The sequence below is a fragment of the Xiphophorus maculatus genome, chromosome 7, assembly GCF_002775205.1.
Source record: "Xiphophorus maculatus strain JP 163 A chromosome 7, X_maculatus-5.0-male, whole genome shotgun sequence".
NCBI classification, from domain to species: domain Eukaryota; kingdom Metazoa; phylum Chordata; class Actinopteri; order Cyprinodontiformes; family Poeciliidae; genus Xiphophorus; species Xiphophorus maculatus.
Window position 1 is genome coordinate 2834803 of NC_036449.1, and position 23697 is coordinate 2858499.

General features: G+C 39.7%; 1 protein-coding gene across 1 annotated transcript in view; it reads right to left on the reverse strand.

The window, feature by feature from the left end:
• The window catches only part of plcl1 (phospholipase C like 1 (inactive)), a 158801-nt gene that overhangs the window by 38622 nt on the left and 96482 nt on the right, over window positions 1–23697 (reverse strand). Inside the window, exon 2 of the mRNA XM_023336621.1 lies at window positions 1009–1083. Within this exon, the coding sequence (XP_023192389.1) occupies window positions 1009–1083 (75 nt within the window). The remainder of the gene's footprint in view (window positions 1–1008; window positions 1084–23697) is intronic.

Genomic DNA, 23697 nt, shown 5'->3' on the forward strand with positions numbered 1-23697 from the left:
GTTTTTTACATTTTAATTTTACTTTTTGCAGCAATCAATTTATTCCCACCCACACAGCCCATATTTATTACAGTACATCTTCAATAATTTCTTTTATTTAATTTCCCTGATGTCTCGTTTCTGTGAATGCCCAGATGGACAGCACTGTGAGTCGCAGACCCAAATAAATTGGAATTATTTCATTTGTGGCCCGACTTTTCGTAGCAAACACACTGTGGATGTAAATTTCAAAAATTTGTTTTGGCACACACACGGTGGGAAAAATTAGTATTTGATACACTGTCCATTTTTTAAGGTCCCTCGTGTACAAAGACTGTAGAGGTCCCTAATGTTTGGTGTAGGTGCGCCTCTACTGTGAGAACAGAATTTATTTTAAAAATCCAGAAAATCACACTCTGTGATTTTTAAATAATTCATTCGCATTTGCGATGCCTTGGCAGAATGACACAGATCTGTCTGACAGCAGGCCAGTACGGCAGCCTGGAGGGTTCAAGTCACTGTTTGTTGAAAGAAAAGCAGTCAGGATGTTCAGGAAAAACTCCGGGTCCACCGAGGCTGGGATCCTCTGGACCGCCAGCGACACCAGCCACAGTAAAGACAGTTTAACTTCAAGAAGTCAAGAATTTGGAATTGTTCACAAATCAACACTGCTAAAGTTAACATGCTGATATTCAACCTATGTACATAAACTTAATCAATTCTGAAAAGAAGAGTGCTCAAATATGCAGCCAGATTTAAAACAGAAACTGGAAAAAATGTGTCACAAAGATCCAACTTAACTCCATTTTATTGAATGCCAGTGTTGATGTGTGCATACCTTAGAGAGTTTCTATGAACGTACGACAAAAAACCTATAATTAGATTAGATTGTTTTCCAAAACGACTGAAGCTTTTGTTGTAGAATAATTCTACCTTAGAAAAAGAAAGGTTCAAATAGTAAGAGCCGAACATGAATATCACATTCATGTCCGTAATAAGCGCTGATCACATGGGTCGTGTTTAAGCTACCTTCTTCTCGGAGGGCATGCTGCTGAAGGACACCGTCTTCTTCCTGCCTCCACCCACCTTCTGCACCGACGGGTCCTGGAGAGACACAAGGACACCAGGCAACACTTAGAATGTTCAGATTTTCTTTTCTTCTCAAACAGATCCAGAGCAACAAATGAAAAGAAAGGTTCAAAAAGGGAAGATAAGGGGAACCAGTGGCAGCAGATTTCTCTCTGATTTTCAGAAAAAAATAAAAGTTTATATGAAAAAGCTTAAATGAATATGATCTGTTTTCATTTAAAACAGAAAATCAACTATTACTCCTGCTGCTGCTGCTGACACAATATATTTATTAATATAGATAAACCATGCATATCATTATGCTTGATTATGAAATTTGGACCTAAACATAACTAAAGAAAGGCACCTCCTTATGTATTAGCTTAATTTATCATTCTTGTATGCAAAAGAAGTGAAGCTAGCATGATTCTGTCAGCTAACCAGCTGTGTGCAGCAACATGTGGGAGAGGGGCAGCTGTGCAACCCTCTAATATCCAAAAAATACTGCTCACCTTCTCTGGCAACAAATTAAGTTAAGTCAATTTTATACATACAGCACATTAAAACAACAAGACACTTCAAAGTGACCAATTATGACAAGCAACAAACATGACATGTTGTCAAATGCCTTCATCAAAATCATCGAGCAAACATCAGATCTGTTGAGCAACGTTCCAGCTCCGAACAGGTGGGTTTCCATCTTAAGGAACTCAGTGTTTCGGCTGTTTTAAAAGATTTCTGGACGTTTGTTCCAGATCAGAGGAGCATAGAAGCTGAATGCTGTTTCTCCTGGGACTGAAATACTTTAATCTACAGAGACAAAGTGGAGGAAAATGTCCTGTCCTTGGTTTATCTTGACTCCAGAACCAGAACCAGGCCTTACTCCAGGTACAAAATAAAAAAATAGACACACCGTTTCTTAAGACATGAAAGTGTTTTGTGCCGAAGAAACAACAGAGCCGGTGAAGATCCCAGTCATGGTGACAGGAGAGAAGTTCTGCTGTCTGCAGAATACCTGACAATCTCTAACTGTTGTCTGAGAGCAGGTTACATAAAGCAGCCTATTTATGCTACAGTTACCACAGCAGCCAGCTGTATATTAACACATCAGTGTGTTAGAGCAACACATTAGATGTAGGCGGCGGTAACCCCCATCGTCACAGCAGATGTAGAGGTGCTAGAAGCACAGGCTGATTTTTAATAGCACCTTACATTAAAATACACACTGTGTGACATTATTATGTAATATGTCATACATTTGTTTCTTGTTCTTATTAAAACTCATTTCTGAAACATCCTGGTCATATTCCCATATTCTGGATATTGTGAAGCTCTGTGAAGGTCAGAAAAAAAAAAGATCCAAAGTAAATCAGTAAAAGAACATAATAAAAATGTCTCATTCCATGTGATGGAGATGTTCTGTAACATGATGGAGTTTGCATTGAACAGTTCAGACTGATTTAACTTTGGTGTTACAATTTAAAGTAAAACCTAAACATTTAATTTTTATTTTTTTAAATAAGGTGAGTAACCGGCGTTCTAATAGAAAGATGTTGTATAAACAAGAAAGTTTAAATTGCTCCTCTTTAACCCTCCAGTTCTCTCAGAGACGGGGTCATTCGGACCCAACAAGATTTTTATTTTGTGCGTGGTCCAGCAGGATCGCACTGAGATTTTTTTTGTGTGTGTGGATGTGTGGTTTCAGGAACTGACGGTCTGACGGGACTATCCCCTCCATGCCAGAAAAAAAATTCATATTTTGCTGAAGCAAAACCATTTCTGAGATACAAGTTAATATGGTATATTTAATCTACAATTAACTGAAACTAGAGTTCAGTTAAAGTGGACTAAACAGGGCTGGTGAGAACGCGCCCTAACTGTGTGTTCAGGATGAAGCAGTTGCTGTCAGCAGTAAGGAGGGAACCTCTTGTGCTGTGGTGAATAACGAGTTGGGCTAAAACCTGCTTGGAACAGAAAAACATCAGCTTCCTCTGCTAGACCTGTTACCTTCAAAACCTCAACTCCCATCAGCAGGATGCAGTGGACGGACGCAGAGCTCTAGTCTGACAAGCGTGTGTGAGATGACCAATTTTAAGTGTGATAAACACGAGGTTATTCTGTCTTGGAATTGAAAGTCGCTCTGTGTTTTGTTTCACAGCAGGTAAAGTTCAGGAGAAATCAGGCACAGTGTGAATCTGTCAGCTCGTTGTGACAGTGAACGATCCCCAGCGCTGACAGTAACCCCCGCTGACGGAGCTTTTTCCTGTCTCTGGCTGCACAGATACAAAAAGACAGCCGAGAGAAAATGTTGACGAGAAGTTATAGACTGTTAGCTCTGCACAGGGTTCACTTGCAAACAGGTCGTCTCTGGTGCAGAAGGAGCGGCTGCTGCTGTGGCAGGATGAGACCAGCTGCGTTTCCACTGACTATACAAATAAGTAAATTCACATTTTGAAAAGAAATTTGATTAATGGAAACACGGTAATTTAAAAAAATATTTTAATAATTTTTTTTTTCATAAAAAGTTTTGGCGCCAGGATGAGGTGGGTCTTTAGTCACAGAGAAATTGTTTTTTCCCCACAAAACTGCAATGGAAACACTTCTTTCACATCACGAGTCACAAGATCCACAACCAGATCAAAAGATGGCAAAATTATGTTTTTTTACATTAGCGAAATATCCACAAAGTTTTGCACAACGTTTGTAACTGAAAAACTGCTAATGACGTACGGCCGTCTTTCTCTCTGCTGCTGAGTTTTTCCTGTTCTGATCTGTACAGGGGCGCCACCAGGAATCTTGGGCCCCATGACAAAAAATTAGATTGCCCCCCCCTCCACAACTACTGTGCAGGGGGGGAGGGGCAATCTAATTTTTCTTGAGTCTATCTGACCCATCAAAAGCATCACAACTTTAGAGGCTTGCAACTGCCTTGCTTTCTTTGGTCCAATACTGATACTAGCACAATATTTACTGCTCATGAATTTTACATGCAACAATCCACATACTGCATGCAAGTAGGTTGCTTAATTGTTTTTATTATTATTAGTTTTATCTCATTGAAATGTCTCTTCCCACTTGTAACAGTCACAGACAACATGCAAAATATACATAAAGCAATCCAGACTTTTCAAGAAATGCTATGTAGTTACATTTTATTCAAGCTGCAGTATAGAACTTTAATAAAAAAATATGTTTTCTCTATATTTGTTAAAACTGTCATCATGTCGTGACAGTTTGTTATGAGACAGAAAATCTGGAAACAATCAATCTCCTTCACCTCCTCCCTGTACTAGACTGAGCATTTACAACAAGCTGTGCTAGCTGCAGCAAGGGGAGGAAGGATGAGCAGCACCACATGAGATTGTGATTGACAGCGCTAAAACTCTCCTGCCACTGACTGGTTGTTCCTAGATAGCACTGGGAGAAGGCAGAGGAAATATCTTTTTCACAGATTATCTCTCATACCATACTGTCACAACATAATGACAGTTTTAACAAATATGTAAAAAAAAAAAATTTTTTTTAATAAAAGTTACATACTGTAGCTTTAATTTCACTTAGAAGAGGGCAGGTCAGGAGGGACGTGGCAATATATATCTGTAATTTAGATGTAAGCCAAGGTAAAACTGTGGACTAGCTGCAGTCCCACTCAGGAGGGTTCTTATTTTTTATAATTTTATAAAGATTGTTTGAAAATTCATTTTTTTGTTTTTTTTGTGGGGGGCCCCTTTGCTCAAGGGCCCTTAGAATTGTCATCACTATTCCCCCCTATCTGGCGCCCCTGAATCTGTAGGGTGAGTTCTTCCCATCAGAAGAACAGGAAGGCTCAACAAGAACTCCACATGTGGGAATCCTATTAGCAAAGTTTTTCAAACGTTTACCCATCAAATTAACTCCATCACTGACGTTTCAATACGTCTCCATGCGATGGCAGCTGGGTGGGATGTAATTCTGACTTCTTCTGCCTGTTTTTGCTGAGCAAAGCTTCAATGTCACATAAAAATGAGTAGAATATTTTCCAAATGTTGGTTAGAGATTATGGAGCAAAATGTCAGGATGTATTGTGGGGGTTTCAGGTGAACGGTTGGAGTCTTTCTGCATGTTTTCCCTGCTCTTGCTAAGTATCTCTCCAGGTACTCTGACTTCCTCCCACAGTCCAAAAACATGTGAAATGGTATATTGGTTAGTCCAAATTTCCCTTAGGTATGCATGTGCATGTGTGTCTCTGTGTTGCCGTGGTGACCTGTCCAGGGTGTCTCCCACCTCTAGCCCAATGACAAGTGGACTTAGAATATGGATGCAGTTTGAGTTTGTCTTTATTTCTTCTTTTCTTTATGCAAGCACTAAGAGCTTTAGTTGGCAGTTGTCAAGGTGGCTCTGTAAGCTGTACTGCAAAAACATGTGCCAGAACAATAAGCATTTAATCATCAGTCAGAATCATTTTTTATGTGAAAGGAGCGCGCGGCGTCTGCGGCGGCCTGCTGGTTTGCAGAAGGCTGATGTGAGAACCTCCTGCAGCTCACAGCTGATCTATTGAGCAGAGAAAATGAATAAAAGAACATTGGCTGTGCCAGGCGCTTCCATTTGACAACTTTACCTCCTACACAACAGCAACCCACATAAACACTCTGGTAATTAAATCACAAAGCAGCGCGGAAACTGTCAAACAACCTGCGAGCCGGCAGGAGCGTGTTCCTGGACCACCTTACATCGAGTTACAGTTAAAGTTTATTTTCGTACCGTAGGTGCTGCAGTAATGTGTTTAAAGCAATAGAAAACTGATGAGAAAATCAGATCAAAGCATGTCCATGTGCTAGAGTGGCCTAGTCAAAGACCAGACCTAAGTCCAGGGACACAGGATACGACAGGAGAGGCTGACATGCAACTCGGGAGTATTTTATTTTGAAAAATGTGAACTTCTGCCTCCTTTTGAGCAAAAACAGTTTATACACCTCAGTTCAGACACAATTAAGTTCTCCCACCTCATGACACCAGCTACCAGCTACCAGCTACCAGCTACCAGTCTCCAGTCCTCATAAGCTGTCGCCCAAGAGGCCTGGCACATTGACACATCCGGCTGGACAATAAATTGCCCCATAGGTTATTGTGATAAACGATAATATTGTCATTTTGAGACCATTTTTGAGTAATATAATGGTCATGGCATAATAATGCACAAACACATTCTCAAAAATCAATAAACTTTAACTTGTAATGAACATTTAACACTGGAACTGGGAGACATTTAAAATATCCAAAATAAATAAACAAAACAACAGAAACAACAAATAAACTGAATCATGAAGTCTCTGTAAACAAAACTGTCCTTCAGAAAAAGAGACCAAAGAACCAGAAAGAAGACTTTTCCAACTTTATTTTTCCACCAGAAGGAAACTTCCAACGACGACGACGCTCTGATTTTAAAGACTCTGCTAACGTTGTACAGAGGAGCAGCACCATGTGCAGGATGTGAAGTGTTCACAGAGCCCAGAGGAGGGGAAACAACGGACAGTGATTACTTCCAAGAAAAGAAGCAGATAACGCAGAAAAGAACAGAAACGGTTGACGACAATCGTTGCCCCTCAGCTTTCACGGAACAAACAGCAGATTGATTTCCGATTCAATTACCCAGACGGCGGGACATACGGCGGGCCAGCAGGGTCAGAGTTTGCTTGGTTTTCTTGATTGACACAACTGTCCCACAAATGTCTTTTATATTAAGTTGCTCAGTGATAAAGCCGGACAGATGAGCTTAGAGAAAGCAGGTCAGCGGGTATTTAGGTAGAGTCCGGCTCGGACATTTGGGAACACTGACGTTGTTGTGGCTGTCGCTGCTAATCCGTTGTCAGGCTATTATATTTAAGCATGTTTCTACGGACGCCCTGACGTCTCGCCGCTGGACACAGGACGCCACCCAGGAAACTACAGTCATATCAAGCCTTTAATGTGAACTTTGGTTTGGAGTTTTAAAAAAAACGGGCTTCATTCAGCTATAATCCACGGCTTGCTTTAGGCTTTCTCCTTCCCCCACCCCTCTTCTCTCTGAAACTAAAATTTCTCTCTGCTTGTGAATATTGCCAGAGGAAGAAAAACCTTGATGCAGATGGAGAGATAGTAAAGAAAATGAGACCAACAGCTGCAGGGAAGAGGAGAGACACAAGAGGGGCCAGACAGGACGAGTCAGGGGAATGGATTTAATATGAAGGGTGGCTTCAAGTGGACAAACCAGCAAACCAAAGAGAGCAGTAGTTGGTCCTCACAGCGTCTGACGAAATGAATGAGCGAATGAGAGATGAAGGAGTGGTGACCCAGGAAGCAGGGAGAACAAATGGATTTAAAACAATAGGCTATTGTCATGGGAAGACATGAACAACTGGAGAGGCTCTTCACCCGGCAAACTCTTCGAAATGATGATGGCTGGGCGCTGGAAACCCAGGAGATAAACAGACTCTGGTTCAAAGGTTAAGTTCACTGCAGCAGCACACAAACTGTCAACTGACCAGGATTAAGCTGAAAGCACGGGTATCTACAGCAGTAAAGGAAATAGCTTATGCTCTGACATTCTCTTCCTTCAGTCACATTCACAATCTGGAGAACGGGCAGAGAGGCTTGAGATAACAGAAACACAGCATTAGCTCAAATAGCCACTTGCTACAGCCGAGGGAACCAGAATGCCATCTGACTGACCCACTTTGGGCAACTGAGCATCACTGAAACACCTCAGACTTCCTGAGTGTTGCAGATGAGTCTGTTCAGTTGGAATATCGTAGAACAGAAAATTCACAGATTAAGTTCTCAGCTGACAAATTAGCAGAATATCATGTCAACATGAACCAAAATGTTTCAACACCTTGTTGAATCTGTGCTACAAAGAAATAAGGAGCTCCTAGCGACCAAGCGCTTCCTCGGCGCTAGTATTGTATGAATAATAAAGTGACTGGTCACTGTTTACATCATTTCTACTGTTCTGGTGTTAGTGCATCTCAAACGTCACAGCCCAACGAAACACCTGTCAGACTCCAGGACCGCCATAGTTAGCATAGTTGTGTGCTTATTAAATATTATTTTTAACAGTCAAATCAAAGTTAGTTTTTATTTGTACAGTGCCAAATTACAACAGTGAGAAAGGATGTTACATATTATTTAATCTTAAGAAGTGATCTATACTTTAACAGATTATTATTGGGTATTATTATCTACACCTTCTGCCACAACCAGCCCTGTGAAGATATTCATGACCTAAGTGAAAATGAGTTTAGCACCAATGCATTAAAGCATCACTTACTATGCTGATGCGCCATCTGCGCTTATACAGGTTCACTCACATCAGCATGTCAAATGCTTGAAGAACCACCAACAGCATGGCAGAGTGAGCAGATGCAGAATTACCTCAGCTAATTATTATTTGACCCCATGGGGGCGCCATTAGACCATGTATGAAGCAATCACCTATCATCTCCAGATCACTAATCATTAAAACAAAACAATAAAAACAGAGAGTGCATATTTCCTGCTACGTACCAAGGCCCGGCACTGGAGCATGTTGTGATATTTTTTTTTTCTTTTATGATTTTTTAATGATTTTTAACACAACAATGAACAGCATATATAGACAGTATAGTCCTACTTGAAACAGTAATTTGGAGAATAAACACAAACCAACTGTATGTGCTTTGTTTTATTTTTGGTTTTTTGAATTTAACATAATTAATCCCAATTCAAACTACACAAAATTATGGACATCAAAAGTGACACAGACTTGATTGACAGTAGAGGATTGTTGTAAGTTACAACAATCTTGTAACTTTATGTTTCATGGAATAGGCCTCATTTGTTCAGCTTTAGATGCATCTAAAACATGTTTGGAAATGTAAACCTACCATATGTTTATTACATGTTGAGAAACAGGGTGGCAGCAGGTCATCTCCAATTAAACAGAAATCAACAACTAATGGGTTTCTTCAAAGGTCAAACACTTTCAAGCTTGTGTGATAGTGAAAAAAAAATCAGATTACATTTGTTTTCCCTAAAACATTTTAACTACAACAGCAAACATAATGTTTTTTTAAATATACATAAATTGACATCTTCTTTGTAGTCATATAATTAGTGTTAAAAATTACTAGCCATCATGAAATGAGTAAAAAATTTGACATTTCATCAGAGCTTAACTCAATATTCCTCTGGCTGCTGGATTTGTCTCTTCCTCCTCCTCCATGTTTTGTTTTCTGTTAGCAACGGTTTCTGTGTATGATCACCATGTGGAAAATTGCCTTTATAACCACGAGCCCACGGCTCTAAACACTGTAGTTTATTCACAGAGCTAATTGATGGAAACCAGTATGATGCCTAGTCTCTGAAGAGAAAAAGTTTTCACAGTTCATTCCAGGATGAAAGTACGGTTCAGTCATCTGCACATTTCTGCAGGCTGAGCAGGCTGAGCTGGCTGACCGCGACGGTGCACAGGTTGCTGAAAGAGAGCGCCAGATGTGAGAAGGGGAAGGCTGCCGAGGCTCTTTACACTGAACAGGAAGACACTTCAGCTGTCAGAGGGAGGAAGAGCAACGCTGTGCAGATTGTCCTCAACCCAGACGGAAGATTGATGGCCAAAACTCTGAGTGAACCTCAAGTTATTCCTTCCAAAACCTTGATTCTGTCATCAACTTTAGTTTTATCTGAGCAACGTTTGTTTGGGTGGCTTTTTTTAATGTCTGTCTGACCAACAAAAGGGCAAAGAGCAGCTACAAATGTTGACGAAGATGAACAGCCACAATCACACATTCTAGCCTGCTGCACTGCATGAAACATGAAGTCAAAGCAGCAGCTTTACAGAATGCATGTATTATTTTTACATTTTTTGCCAACATTCAATTTTTAGCTACTTACGATTAATCACGTTACGTCTATTTTTGTTAGCAAGAAATTTTCCATCACAGAAGTTAAACAGGGACTAGTACTTTCTAAAATAAATACAAATATTTATGGAGCCATTTAAAGGGAATCAGTTTCCTTCACCCTACTGTATAAAATCTGGATCATCTTTATCCACTGGAGAGCCACAGACAAGCAAAAAAAAATCAACCTTATCTGAATGTCTTGTCCTGTAGCAATATTTCATGTCAGAGTGTTTACTGTTGCTGACTGATAATATGTGCATCGCTGCAGCATAAAGGAATTTTTGCTTCTCTCTGACTCCTTCACAACCTTTTTCCACCACAGTGTGTGTGTCTGCAGAAGGATTTTACCGTCGAAAGTTGTTTCATGCTGCAACTTTAAACACACTGCAAAAACACAAAACCTAAGCAAGTATATTTAGTCTAGTTTCTTGTGCAAATATTGTAATACATTTGGAATAAGAGAAAACTAACTTACAAGTAATTTTTCAGCAAGATATATGAGCCTGATTTAAGTGAATAACTATTTATTGACTAAAAAGACTTAGGCAGATTAGGCACTGGCAGATTATTTCACTTATAACAAGACATTTTCACCATAAGTGAAATAATATATCAGTGGAACTGGGTCTTTTTCATAAATATAAAAAAGTTATTGATTCAAAACAAGCTCCTATATCTTGCTGAAAAGCAAATTGTAAGTTAATTTTGTCGTATTTTAAGTGTACAGAGATATTTGCACTAGAAACTAAACTAAAAATACATAGCAAATTTTTTTATTTTTACAATGTAGAAAAATGGAGACTTAAACGAATTGTACTACTATGGAACGATAAATGTATCATTTACACGGACAATATTTCAGTTATCAAACATCAACAAGGTGAACTTTGTAGGTCTAAAGTGCAGATAGCCGAAAATCAAAATGAAAGTAAAGGAAATCACCCAAAAGCATCATCAGTGTGAAATAAATCAGGATTTGGTCCAATTACAGCTAAAACTGTGGAAAATATTTCCAATCAAAGTAGGACAGTAAAAGCTGCAGAGCGGTGGATAACGATCCATCCTGCAACATCATCACCTAAGCTAAGAAAGCTGAAAGCTGTTTCCTGTCCAAGTGACCTTCAGCTGCAACATACTTGTGACAACTGGGACATTCATGTGAAAATCCATTAACGGCCCTCCGACGCTGCACACGCTCTGCCATTCATTCATCACCGCCTACAGTCCAGCTGACTGCTGCCGTCCAACAAACGCTGCCCTAACCTGCAGCAGGCCGCTCACAGCAGGCCAACACCTGGTGGTTCCATAAATCCAGCCCAATCTGATCCCATGATCTGGCTAATGATCCCTCAGCACACTGGCGGTAGATTACCTCAATAGATTACCGCGCTGCCGCCCACATCCACAGCGCCGCAGCCACTAATCCACAGCGCAGGGCAGGCACAACGTGTGTCACGCAACAATCGAGAAGGAAAAGAAATATGGCAGCAGCTCTAATTACACATTGTTGAGTTTTGTGTCATAGATCTTTGACTGTTTGTTTTCTGTTATCTTTAGGGGGTTCTTCTATCGATACATGGCTCCCCATGGGTTTGTAGTTGTTGTTTCAGGTAGCTGCATGGTGGCTATGTTGGTATCACTGCTGCCTTGCACCAAGGTGGTTCTGGGCTCAAATCCTGGCATGGTGTTGTTCTCCACCATGCATGTGTGGATTCTCTCCCCCCACAGTCCAACAACATGACTGTTACTTTAACTGGTCCCTCTAAGCCTCCCTGTCTACTTCTAATAAATTACAGTATCACTGAGAAAATCCTTTATTTATCACAAGGTGTTACCTTCAAATTGTTTATTCAGTCAGCTTTGATGAATATGAGATATAGCACAGCACCAACCAAATGTTTTGCACAACCGGCCCTTTAAGAGCATTCACCATCTTGATTTGGCCCAAAACAAAAATGACTTTGACAGCCAGAAATACACACCTGGCAAATATCAAGTAGTTTGTGTCTATGAGTTTTATTTCAGAATTGAATAACTAAAAAAATACCTTATCATATTTTTTGATATATTGAGATGCACCTGCATATTATGTAATATCAGTAAAACCATTTACTCAGCTCAACTCAGTCAGCGTTGCTGTAAACGTGGAAACCTGTTGCCTAGCTGGTGCTAAAACGTGGTACGTCTTGTTTTAAAACAGCGCAGCATAGAGTAAGAGCAGAATGAACGCAGGTGAGAGAGCTGGAACGCAGTTCATGAACGAAAGCCTTCAAACAGGCAGAGCCTCTCTGCAGCCTTTTAACCCTCAGCTCCTGCTTCTTATGCGCTCGGCTTTAACTTTCCCAGCATCGACGCTGCACAAATACGCCTACTGTCAGATAAAAGCCAGAGTGCTGACGACGAAAACAAAGTCAGAGTGAGGAAGACAGAAAAGGAGATAAGGGAAATAAATCAGATTAACACCGAGGGAGTAGTGTGAAAGCAGAATGATTAATTGATACCCGTGTCTGTGTGGGAGTATCCACAGATATGACATGCATTCCCAAGAGAGAGCACATAAGTGAGTCGTTCAACAATATATATATATATATATATATATATATATATATATATATATATATATATATATATATATATATATATATATATATATATATATATAAATAATCACAGAAACACTTCTGTGTTTCTCGATGCTTTTTGAGGAGCAGGAATTCTCTGCTGGACTCTGAAGCACATCTCCTATCAGCCTGTAAAGGTTCAGTTCACAGGTTTTCTACGGACCTCATGGCTAAACCTCACACAATAAATCTGTTAATCGAATGATACATTAAAATGAGATCCATCATTTCCAGTTGCAAACAATCGTTCCCCCTGTAATATCCGTTATGTTATCGATATGTTCCCCTTAAATATCGCCATCAAGCTGACATTTTGAAAAATACTGCAAAGTTTTGACTGTCAGTTCGAAGTATTTGCCTGTTTTCCCTGTCAAAGCTGAATTGTTCATATTTTTGGAGCAGCAATTTTGGTTGCAGAGACTTCATAATCCATTTTAGTTATTGTTGTTCCAGTTGTTTTGTTTATTTTGTGTATTTAAAATGCCTTCCAGATCCAGTGTTAAATGTTCTTCAGAAATCAAAGTTTTTGATATTTGAGAGAGCACACTTACATTAATACGGCATTATTATTATTGGTGTCAAAATCGTGTCAAAAATGACAATATTATTGTTTATCGCAATCATTTCTGGGACGGTTTATCACCCAGTAAAGTTTGTTATGTAGACAGGCCTGGCCAGGGTGTGTGTAACGGATCCTGTGTGAAGCGGGTTGTTAGGTTTCAGCCTCTGTGCGTGTGGGCGTGTGTGTCGCTGTGTAACACCGTTTGTCTCCGGGTTTCAGACTTCAGGTTATGCAAGAGCAAAACGCTAGCTCTCCGGGCAGCGCTGCATTATGCATTTATGAACTCAAGTAATGGAAAGCAATTACCCCTTACTGAGGCTGCAACGACAGCTTTTTATTTCACCCTCCACTTGTCTGTCATTAATGAGGGGATTTCTGGGAAGCGAGAACCCTGACAGCTCCAGGTTTTACTCTCTGTTCTGAAGTGAACACAAAGTGAAGAAAAAGAGAATCTTCTCAAAAAGTGATAACTCTGATTGGTTTTATCTTCAGGTCTTTTCAGAGGTTCAGGCTGTCGACCATCTTAAAGTCAACTTCACTCTGATGTAGCAATGATTAAATTTAGGACTAGCTACAGGTTGGGATGGAAACTCTACAACTCAGAGGTTCATCCAGATGCTTTGTTATGAATCACTATCAGGTTCTCAAACTGTGGTAGCGGTACCAGAACCTCTAGTGGTGATCAGAAGAAAGTTTGGTATCCATGGTGTCTGTGGACCAACAAACTAACCAGGAAGTAAAGCTAATAAGAAACAAGAAAGCATATTGCCCTTTACATTACCGTCATGATCATTCCTGCCCCGGCCATCACCATCTACAATAACTCTTTAATTAAATTAGTTACACAGATCCATTTTTTTCACTTTCTATACAGATACCGATATCTGAGTTTCAGCATCGGCTGACACCAACCCGATGCAGAAAAGCAGTCCTGAAATTATTCAAAACGTTTCTACTTTTTAAACACAGACATAAATAAACTGACTTACAAATGTATTTGATAACTCTGCACCAGCACAGCGCTCTGAAATACACCAATAGTTTCACAAGCTTGGTCAAACATGGAAAAACAATTTTAATTTGTTCAGTCAGTGCAGTTAGGGGTAGAACAGCCAATGAAAAATAAATAAAAGAAACTGAAAGGGACAAAAACAAATAAACTGCAACAAACCTTCTGTCAAATGGTTCAGAAAGAACAATTAGGAATTCCATATATAATGTAAAATAACAATGCATGATGTTGCTCAGAGCACCAAGCATAGAATTAGACTGAACAGATCTGCCCTTACGAGTCAGGCACATTGTTGTTGATAAATGATCTAAAAAAATCTATATCTGGACCAACAAAGGTATTAATATTGGATTGGTGCATTTCTAGTTACATTTATTTTCCACATGGGATCAACTAAATATTTTTGAATGAAATTTGAATAGAATAGAGTAGAACATTTCTACAAATGCATTATGTATTTGACAGGTGTGTGTTTAATTGGACTACAAGCTGCCGCAGCATTCACTGCAAACAACCACAGACTTGTATGAAAACAGCCACCTAGTGCAAACTTCACAGCAGTTTGTAGATTAATGAAAAGAAAGAGTTACAGAGATCACTTTAATATTACAAAGATGTCTTGGCGCTGCTCTAATGAGCCACAAGGGGAAAATAATCTCTTTCATCAAAGTAAAGATGCTAACAGTTATCTACTGCAGTTAAGATCAGGTAGAAAAAAAACCTGAACTATCCCTTTAAAGTGAGAGTTCTTGAACACTTTGGCAAGTCATCATTTTCCTCCAGGTTTTCCATGCAGCTCATTCGTCTACGTTCAGGGGTATATACACACACACACACACACACACACACACACACACACACACACACACACACACACACACACACACACACACACACACACACACACACACACACACACACACACACACACACATTCCTAAGGGTAATTTAGAATAACTAATTAGCCTAACAGTCATGTTTGTGGACAGCGGGAGGAAGCTGGAGTTCCCATCGGAGCCCACGCACGCACTGGGAGAAAACACAAGCTCCATGCAGAAAGGCCCCCTGGCTCATGCGATTAATCGATTTATTATTTATTGTTTATTGTGACAGGCCCACATGTGTATTGGCATAATTTGTTAGTTGGATTTTTGTTTATCTCGCAAAACTCCAAAGGAAACACTTTTTTTGGCATCGCGAGCCACACGATCAACATCTGGATGTTGCCACTGGCACAAACTCCAAAGAAGAAAACAACAGGAGGAGTTTGGTGGAAGACGGTGCTGCATGTTTGTTTACTTATCTCATGAACAAACATATCCACGTGTGATTTTAATCGCGTTTCTTACATCGACTGCATTGGCAAACTTGAGTTTTTTCCGAATATCGACAAAGTTTTGCGAACGTTTGCAACGGAGACGCAGCTCCAGTGAAACCCTTCCCGTTTCCATTCTGATGTGAATGTTCTCTGCAGCTCTTATACTCGCTGGCTTCTGCAAGGCAGAGCACATAAATTAAACTATTGTGGCATCCGAGGACAGACCAAACCCACCCAGGCAAACAGACAAGAGGACAGCGTCTCCTTCGTGTCTAGACCACTTCTCGGTTTCACCTCGAAACCCGCCTGGCGCTCTCTCTGCCGTTTCTTCCCATCCGTCTGCCTAATTTGATTAGACTCATCTCCGTTCCTTCACTTCCCCTTAATTCCCCGTGAATCCCACCAGTAAGGGCCCCGCTGCTGCACGGCTGATCGCCCCTCCTTGTTTTATCTCCCTCCTCCGTCCTTGCCCTTTTCCATCACTGCCATCTTTCTCCACTGCTTGCCCTTTATCTCCGTCCTCTCCCTCCATCCTTCTGTCCAGGCTTTAATGCTATCAGGGGAGCCCTGTAAGTGTCTCTAGGCTGCAGCCACAAGGGGCCCTTATCCAAAGCAATGACACACTTTCAAGTCAAGAGGACATTTGTTATGCAACAGCTTAAAGCTTCCCAGCTTCTCTGGTGGGCCTGGCAAGCGGCTGATATCTGCAGACGGGCGCGCACACATGCACGGGTAAACATGCATACAAAACTGCGAGAAACAAGGGATGGAAGGGGTGGAGGGAGAGTGGGGGGGGGATTAGGGTGAGATCAGGCGGAGGGAGATGTGACAGAAGGAAAAGGAAATGGGAAGGAGGAAGAAACGGGACGAGAATGGAGGCAATCCAGGATGGCTAAAGGAGAGAATGAACACAGGAGACGTCGGAGGAGGGAGAAGAAATGAAAAGTAGAAGTGAAGGTGAGAGAGAAAACATGGCAGGAAAAGAGAAGAGCGTTGGAAGGCCCCGTCAGAAAATGGCTTAATGAATCTTTCAGGTGGCGGGACGAGGAGGAGAACAGGAGCAGTGGAAGGCTCATTTTGAATAATTGAAAATAAAAGCTACTTAATGGAAACTCGTCTTCTCCGGAGGCTTATTCTTAAATACCACGTGTCATGTACGGTGGCTGTCAGGGGAAACATTTTTACTGTGTAGTTTTAAGCGAAAACAGTTTTGAGCTGGAAGGCGTTGTGGTGATTTACAGGGACGGACTTTCAAAGAAACGCTTCAGGAATCAGTCCACACAAGTTCTCCACTCGTCAGACTGAAACGTCTGCAAAGAGCACAGCATCAGATGAAACACAGCAGGAGATACAGAAAGATCCATTTACTGCCCCCCGGTGGTTGGCAGTGTAAATGATAAACCTCAGAGACTCAGAGTCAGAAATCTGTCCAAGTGATTACGGTTCTAGGAATTCATAAAAAGATGAAAGCGCTGACCTGGTTTCATCCCAGCAGCAGGGATCATTCCTGCAGGAAGAGCAGATCACTGCTGCGGATTCAGGCTGAAGCATAATACTTGGTTAATAATATTACATATTAATATCACCCAAAGTGGTGGCAACATGGATTTAAAGTGTGTTTGTTTTTTATAATATTTTGTGGTACTGTTGTGACAACGATAAACATCACTATTTATCACTTCTGTTTTAGCTGCTAGGCTAACGTAGCAATAATAAATAAATAAATGTAAGAAATATTTTTTAAAAATACCGTCATAATCACATTAAAATTCTACATATTGATCATATGTGTGAACTTTAAGCTTACATTTTTGTATTTAAAATACTTATTAATAACTGACTGATGTTTAGCCACTTATTAGTAAACCAATTATTTCAAGTATTTGTTACATTCTATTGTTTTGAAAATGTGTCCACTTTATTCATGTACTACATTATTATTGCTGGAACTTTATAAGTATTTTATAATTTACTTTGAAAAACGTAAAATTCATTCAAATAAAAACAGGAAAAATCAAATATATCCAGTTTGGTAAAAGTACATCTGTATGGCACTGTGGGCACAGTTCTTTCTACTAAGTTAGGAATAAATGATGATAAATATTGTCAATAAACAAATTTACATTGATTATGTATTTCTTTGTAATATAAATCATATGAAATCTCACACAAGAGTACAAGTGGTTGAAAGAAATAGGCTTGTATCATTTCTGTGTAGCAGATAAAAATTAATGGCCATGGAAGAGAATGTTAATTTTCCCCACTGACTAATATTCCATTAATTTGGTTTTAACGGTCCAGCTGTTTATGATCCAATATCCATATAATGCATATCATAAAACTGAAAGTGTTCAATAATAAGAAGCTGTTCAATAGTTCTCTGCTATATGGTTGAGAATCCAGACTCTGTTCATAAAATCACTGAGACGCTGATGGTTGTAAATGTTTGCAGACTTCAGTTTGCACTTGTGTAAATTTTCTCCTAGAATTGTTTCACAGAGCAAACACCATCACTGACGCCGTTCAAATGAGGCTTTATGAATCCATTTAAGGGAAAACCCATCATGTCTGGTTATGGGAATCACTGCTAGGAGAAGAACCTCATTCTTTAAAACTAAAACTGTTTGCATTATTCAGATTACGCCAATTAAAAGGAATTAAAGGTCTGGTGCAACAGAGGAATTTTGATGACTTGGCATCTTCTAGTAAGATCTGTCAGATTTTTACAAAAAAACCCAAACATTTTACTAAAATAGAAATTGTGTAAAAAAAGCCATAACTTTTTTTAAAAATGAGAAAATAAACTGGTGAGTATGACGGAGTATTAAACACAGCAGTATATGTCCACCAAAAAAGACAAAGGAAAAATAAAACAAGCTTCAAAAGTTGAAAATTTGCTGGAAAAAACATGAAAATTTGTGAGTTTCAAAAGTCCAAAATTTTTAACTATTGAAACTCACGAATTTCAATTTTTCTTAAAAGATTTTAAGATTAATATGAAAATTTCTGAATTTTGTGGCGTAAATTTTCTCTTTTTTTCTCTCTAAAATGGCCCTAATTTGCTGCCGTACATGAGACACTAACAGTTCCTGAGTTCTGGAATACTTTATTCAGTTGAGAAGTTTAAAATCAATGATGAGACTTTTTCCACCACTTCCTTATCTTCATCCTGGATTGACACAGTAGACCGAATTAGATTACAGCTGGATTAAACGGGTCTGTATTTAAGTGTTTTGTATTGGAGGAGTTAAATTTAGTTGGATTGTGGGAGGATTAGACCTGGATTCCAGAGGAGTATAATGGCATTACATTAGATTTTATTCAAGCTCAGTTTAGTGTTACTCTTTTCATATATGGCTACTCTGATTTTGTAAGGAATGTGACCAATTTACAAGAAAATGAACAGAGCAGAAGCAGAGTAAACAGAAAGTTGTTTTGCATCTGTGTTAGCCCAAGAGAATACCCTCACCTTAAAGAGCAACACGAAAGGTCAAGGCTCACAGGGAGGTCTGTGATAAAGCTTTCCATCATTTCTCAGTCACACATCACACCCAGTAGGGAAATAGAAAGTAGTTATTAAAGGGGAGGTATTATGTAAAATCGACATTTTTTAGCTTTACATCATGTTATAATGTTGCTCCCTCATCAAAACATACCTGGAGTGTTGATTTGATTCTTTCATGCCTGTTTGAGAAATGCTATAATCTCCATGGCGACCACCGCCTTCAAGATGCAGTTTTCAAGTTTAAGTGTTCCAGCCTCACAGATCCTCACAACTCCCCCCCCACCCCCTCAGCTCCTTCAGACTAGCCAGCAGCAATTAGCAAACACCTGGAGGAACATCTGCTGAGCTCATTACAGGAGCTACTTCTCAGTGCAACACTGGTAGAAATGTTTCAGAAAGAGCAGGAGTTTCTTAAAGAGACAGAAGCCCAACGTCAAGGCGTCAAATTACAAAGTCAAATTTCTTCAGTCATATTTGATCTTCATAACAATTAAATGTAACAATTAATTAATTGTCCTGTAAAATGGCTCTATGTGTCTGGAAAATACATAATAGTGTCCCTTTATCTACTCTAATTTACCAAAGAAACAAAGAAAAACTCCAAGATTTCTCTGTTGTTCAATACAACAAATGTATGGAACAAAATTTGTTCCATACATTTGCATGGACAAATGTTCATACAATTGTTCATACATTCATAGAAATGAACAAAAGATTTGCTGTTCAGACAAATTTCTTAGGATGAAGAAAGAAATGATGAAGAAATGATGATTTTCTTCATCCTAATTGTCAAGATGAAGAAAATTCTGACAATTAGGAAAGAACTTCATGACTTGTTGCCCTCACAGAAAGTCATGTGTGAGTCCATAAAACATGCGTCTGTGTGCGTGTGTCTGTGTGTGTGTGTGTGTGTGTGTGTGTGTGTGTGTGTGTGTGTTTGAGAAAAGTCAGCAGACATGTCTCCACAAGGCTGAGCAGCAGACACTCAAACAATACCCTGACAGACACGCTGAGCGCTGGCTGAGACAGCCGTTACACAACGCTGTCCAAAACACACACTGTCAGGGCAGCGCCTGGCCTGCAAACAGGCTCCATTAAAAGCCCAATGTTGCTGTTACACTTCTATTTAAAATATGATGTCAGCCGCTGCCTAGCAACGGCAGGTGAAAGGCACTAGATGGGATAATGAAAATAATTGGTCTCGATTCTCTTTTGTTGTTGTTGTTGTTGTTGTTGTTGTTTTGGGGGGGCCGGGGGGTTGTCCTGAACAAACAGAAAGAGGAGAGCAGAACTCGTTTGTGTTTGAGACCTCAAATGTGTGCCTCAGCTGTTCGGCATCACACCCATTTCCTGTGCAAGCGCCAGAGCCTGAGAGGATTTCCGCAACAAAACACGTGTAATTGAGCCCCTCTAATTTGTGCTCCATAACAGAGAAAATCTGAAAAAGACACACGACCTCGGACCACCCTGTCGGCTGTCATTTATTGGTGATTCTCATTTAAAATAAGCGGCTGTAAGGACCGTTGTTTGCTGTAAAGTCAGTGTAGCTGTTTATGCATAAACACAGGGCGTGTTTTAGTGTGCTGAGTGTTTTAGTTCAGCCGTACAGACCGCTGGTCTTTAAAAAAGAACTTATTCCATTGTTCATGCATTACATTGAGGACCGGTTCAGAGTTTATTCAAAGAAAAACTCCAAACAAGCTGTCAATACATTTATTGGTGAATAAAAAACAACCTTTGTGTTTTTTATATTCACTGAACATTCACAGTCCATCCTACGGCTAATTATTAAATATTATCAAATATTTGAATCCCAGCAGTCAGCTGAATGAGCAGCAGTAGGGATCCCAGGAATTAATTGTGCAGCTCTAGCAAGAGAACAAAAAAATACCATGAGAATTGAACTTTTCAGCCCTTCTGTTGTGTCAACGTTAAGCCTGGAAGTCAGGAGCCAAACCAATAATCTGATCTTTTCCTGATCAGTGAACATGCAGCACTGAGTCGGTACGTTCTGCATTAGGCCTGTTAGCAATAGCTAACTGACAATAGCTTCTGACAACAGTCTTTGGTCCAGAAGCTCTTAATGCCAGAAGACTCAAAATTAGCTTCTTCAGTATCAGTAGAGTTTATAATATGTCTGAAGATGAAGCTAAGCTAATTAAAAGGAAGTTGTATTTTCATAATATGTTGTGACATTTCTGCAGTTCGTTCAGACAGTAAGGTAGCAAAAGATATTCAGTTGATAACAGGAAGGCAGGAAGGTTACTCTTATTTCTTCTTTTCTGTCTCTGTTTTGGAACATCCTGGATTTGGAAATATTGGCAGCAATTTGTAAATCAAAGAGTGACACGTTTCTGTCCTTCAGGAAACACAGTGAAACTGCTGTCTTAGTTGTGCTAGCAGTGCTAACCACACTAAATGCTAATATGAGATGGTCAAGACAAAGTCAATTGAATGATTTCAATAAAATAGAAATCAACCATGAAATTCTGACCAGTAGAGATTTAATGGTAAAGTTCTAATCAGTAGACGTCTTTAGGTTAGCATATTTCCATCCTTCACTTTTCAAAGAAATATTTTCATTTTTGCTTAAATGGAAGGTAACATTTTCTTTTCAATGTCGATTCAGTGACATTTTGCTCAGGCGAGGTCTGTCACAATAACAAAATTACTGGACAATAAATTGTCCCAGAAATTGCGATAAACATTAACATTGTTGTTTTGAGACCATTTTCAAGTAATATGTTGATAATGGCTCACAAAGATTAATATATTTTAATTTTGCAAAGAACACTTAAGACTGGAACTGGAAGATATTTTAAATGTCCAAAATAAAACAACTAACAAAATAAAATGGAATTAAAAACTACGCACAACTAAAATCATAAATACTACAGGAGTACAGCGGCTGTGTCTGTTCAGAACTTTAACATGCTAAATACTGGAAATCGTCAAAGTGAAGCAAACAAAAGAAAAAGTGTGTGTGATGCTTTATCAACACTTTGTCACTTAAATATGATGTGGCAAAGCGGACCAGTCAAAGCAAAGTTCTCCTCGCTTCTCAACAAAAGGACAACAAGCTTATAAAGAGTAAAAAAGAGCTGGTGCTCGCATTATTTTTATAGACTTTAATTGGCCGAACAGTTGTACAAGTTAAAGGCTATGAAAGCAATTGGTGTGTGAAACTCTCCTTCAATCATTGGACACAATCCAAGCTACTGAGAAGCCAGTGGAAGCTGTATCCTTGGCAAAGGGCAGCTCCTGATCTGGCCTTTGATAAGGTAGCACTGAAAACTGATAAGCTGGCAGAGGGAAATGAGAAGTAGGCTGATTCCTCTGGGGGGGTCAACTCATGCACTTAACCCAGAAATGCCTACACTAGGCATGGATTCAGCACCTCATGTCATGACGCCCCAAAATATCTATTTTATTACTATTAGCCCACTGAGGGAGAACACACATTTTCAATGCATCTCATTTGAATTCAATACAATCAAACAATTCAAAAGCCAAAACAGAAATGCAAAAATACCAACAAAACAATGGCATAAGAAGTGAAAATCAATGACGATGACGGGAATAATAATGGCACCGCAAGCTCAAGAGACAAGGCAACACAGCCAGTAGTTACTGTCAGTTAATTGAGAAAGTATTTTAGCAATATTTCAGATTCACAACAGTCCTGTTTAGTTTGCTTTAATTAAACTCATGTCTGTTTATCGAGAAAGCCTGGTTTGTTTGGTGAGGTGTGAATGCAGAAAGCATCCTGTTCATTATCACTAAAACAGATCTATTTCCTTTCTTACTTCAAAATAAGAGTGGCAGACAGAGATGTAGGATTTCATGCCTGGAGCACCCATCTTCATGTCCAGTGCTCATAAAATATTTAATGCCTACTTCGCTGTATGAATTTACATGTTGAAAGTATGGCTGCACAATAAATGAATAACAACATATATCCTCATGAGCACGTGACTAATATCAATAGATAATACATCTGACAGATTATTCTATACTGAATGTATTCAATATTCACTGAACTCCGATCCAGAACCTTCCATCAAAACCATCAGAAAACAAACACTGGAGTGAAACAGAAAAGGTCATGGGACCAGTTTGACAGTATTTCAGATATTTAAAATAAAAATGAATCAATAATTATTCATATCGATTATTATAAGTTTTTCAGTCGTATCGTCCAGCCCTAGTTGAAAGCGGTGAACCTTTTCTTGTAAGACAGACTTGCCGGGTAACAAAAGGCAGCAACATTCCAGGATATGTATGGAGGGAGCGTTTGCAGAACGGCTCTCTAAATAAGTGCTGCTCTCTTCCTCCAGACAGAGTGACATTCAGACCCGTCCTGTGGGTTAACCAGCCTCCGTGTGTTGTGTCTGAAACTGGCTGTAGCTGGATCGGCGACCAACTGCGTTAAAACCCTTCAGGACCAAAAGCTGCATTTTCTTGAGCTCACCATGGGGTTCAGCAGTCAACAATCTGCTCCTCAAAGGCGTTTTTGTGCAGCACAACACAAAGTAGGCAGAGTTCTGAAAATAATGAGTGGATAACAAGCTTATATATGACAGCTGTAACGCTGTAGAGCTGTGAGCTATGATGATTCATAGGTCTGATGCTACAACCAACAACAGCACAAGTCCTGGTAATGAGAAAGGGGAAGAAGAGAAATATCAAGGAAGGTAAAGTTGTAATGAGACGATATGAGCCGGAGAGCAGTGCC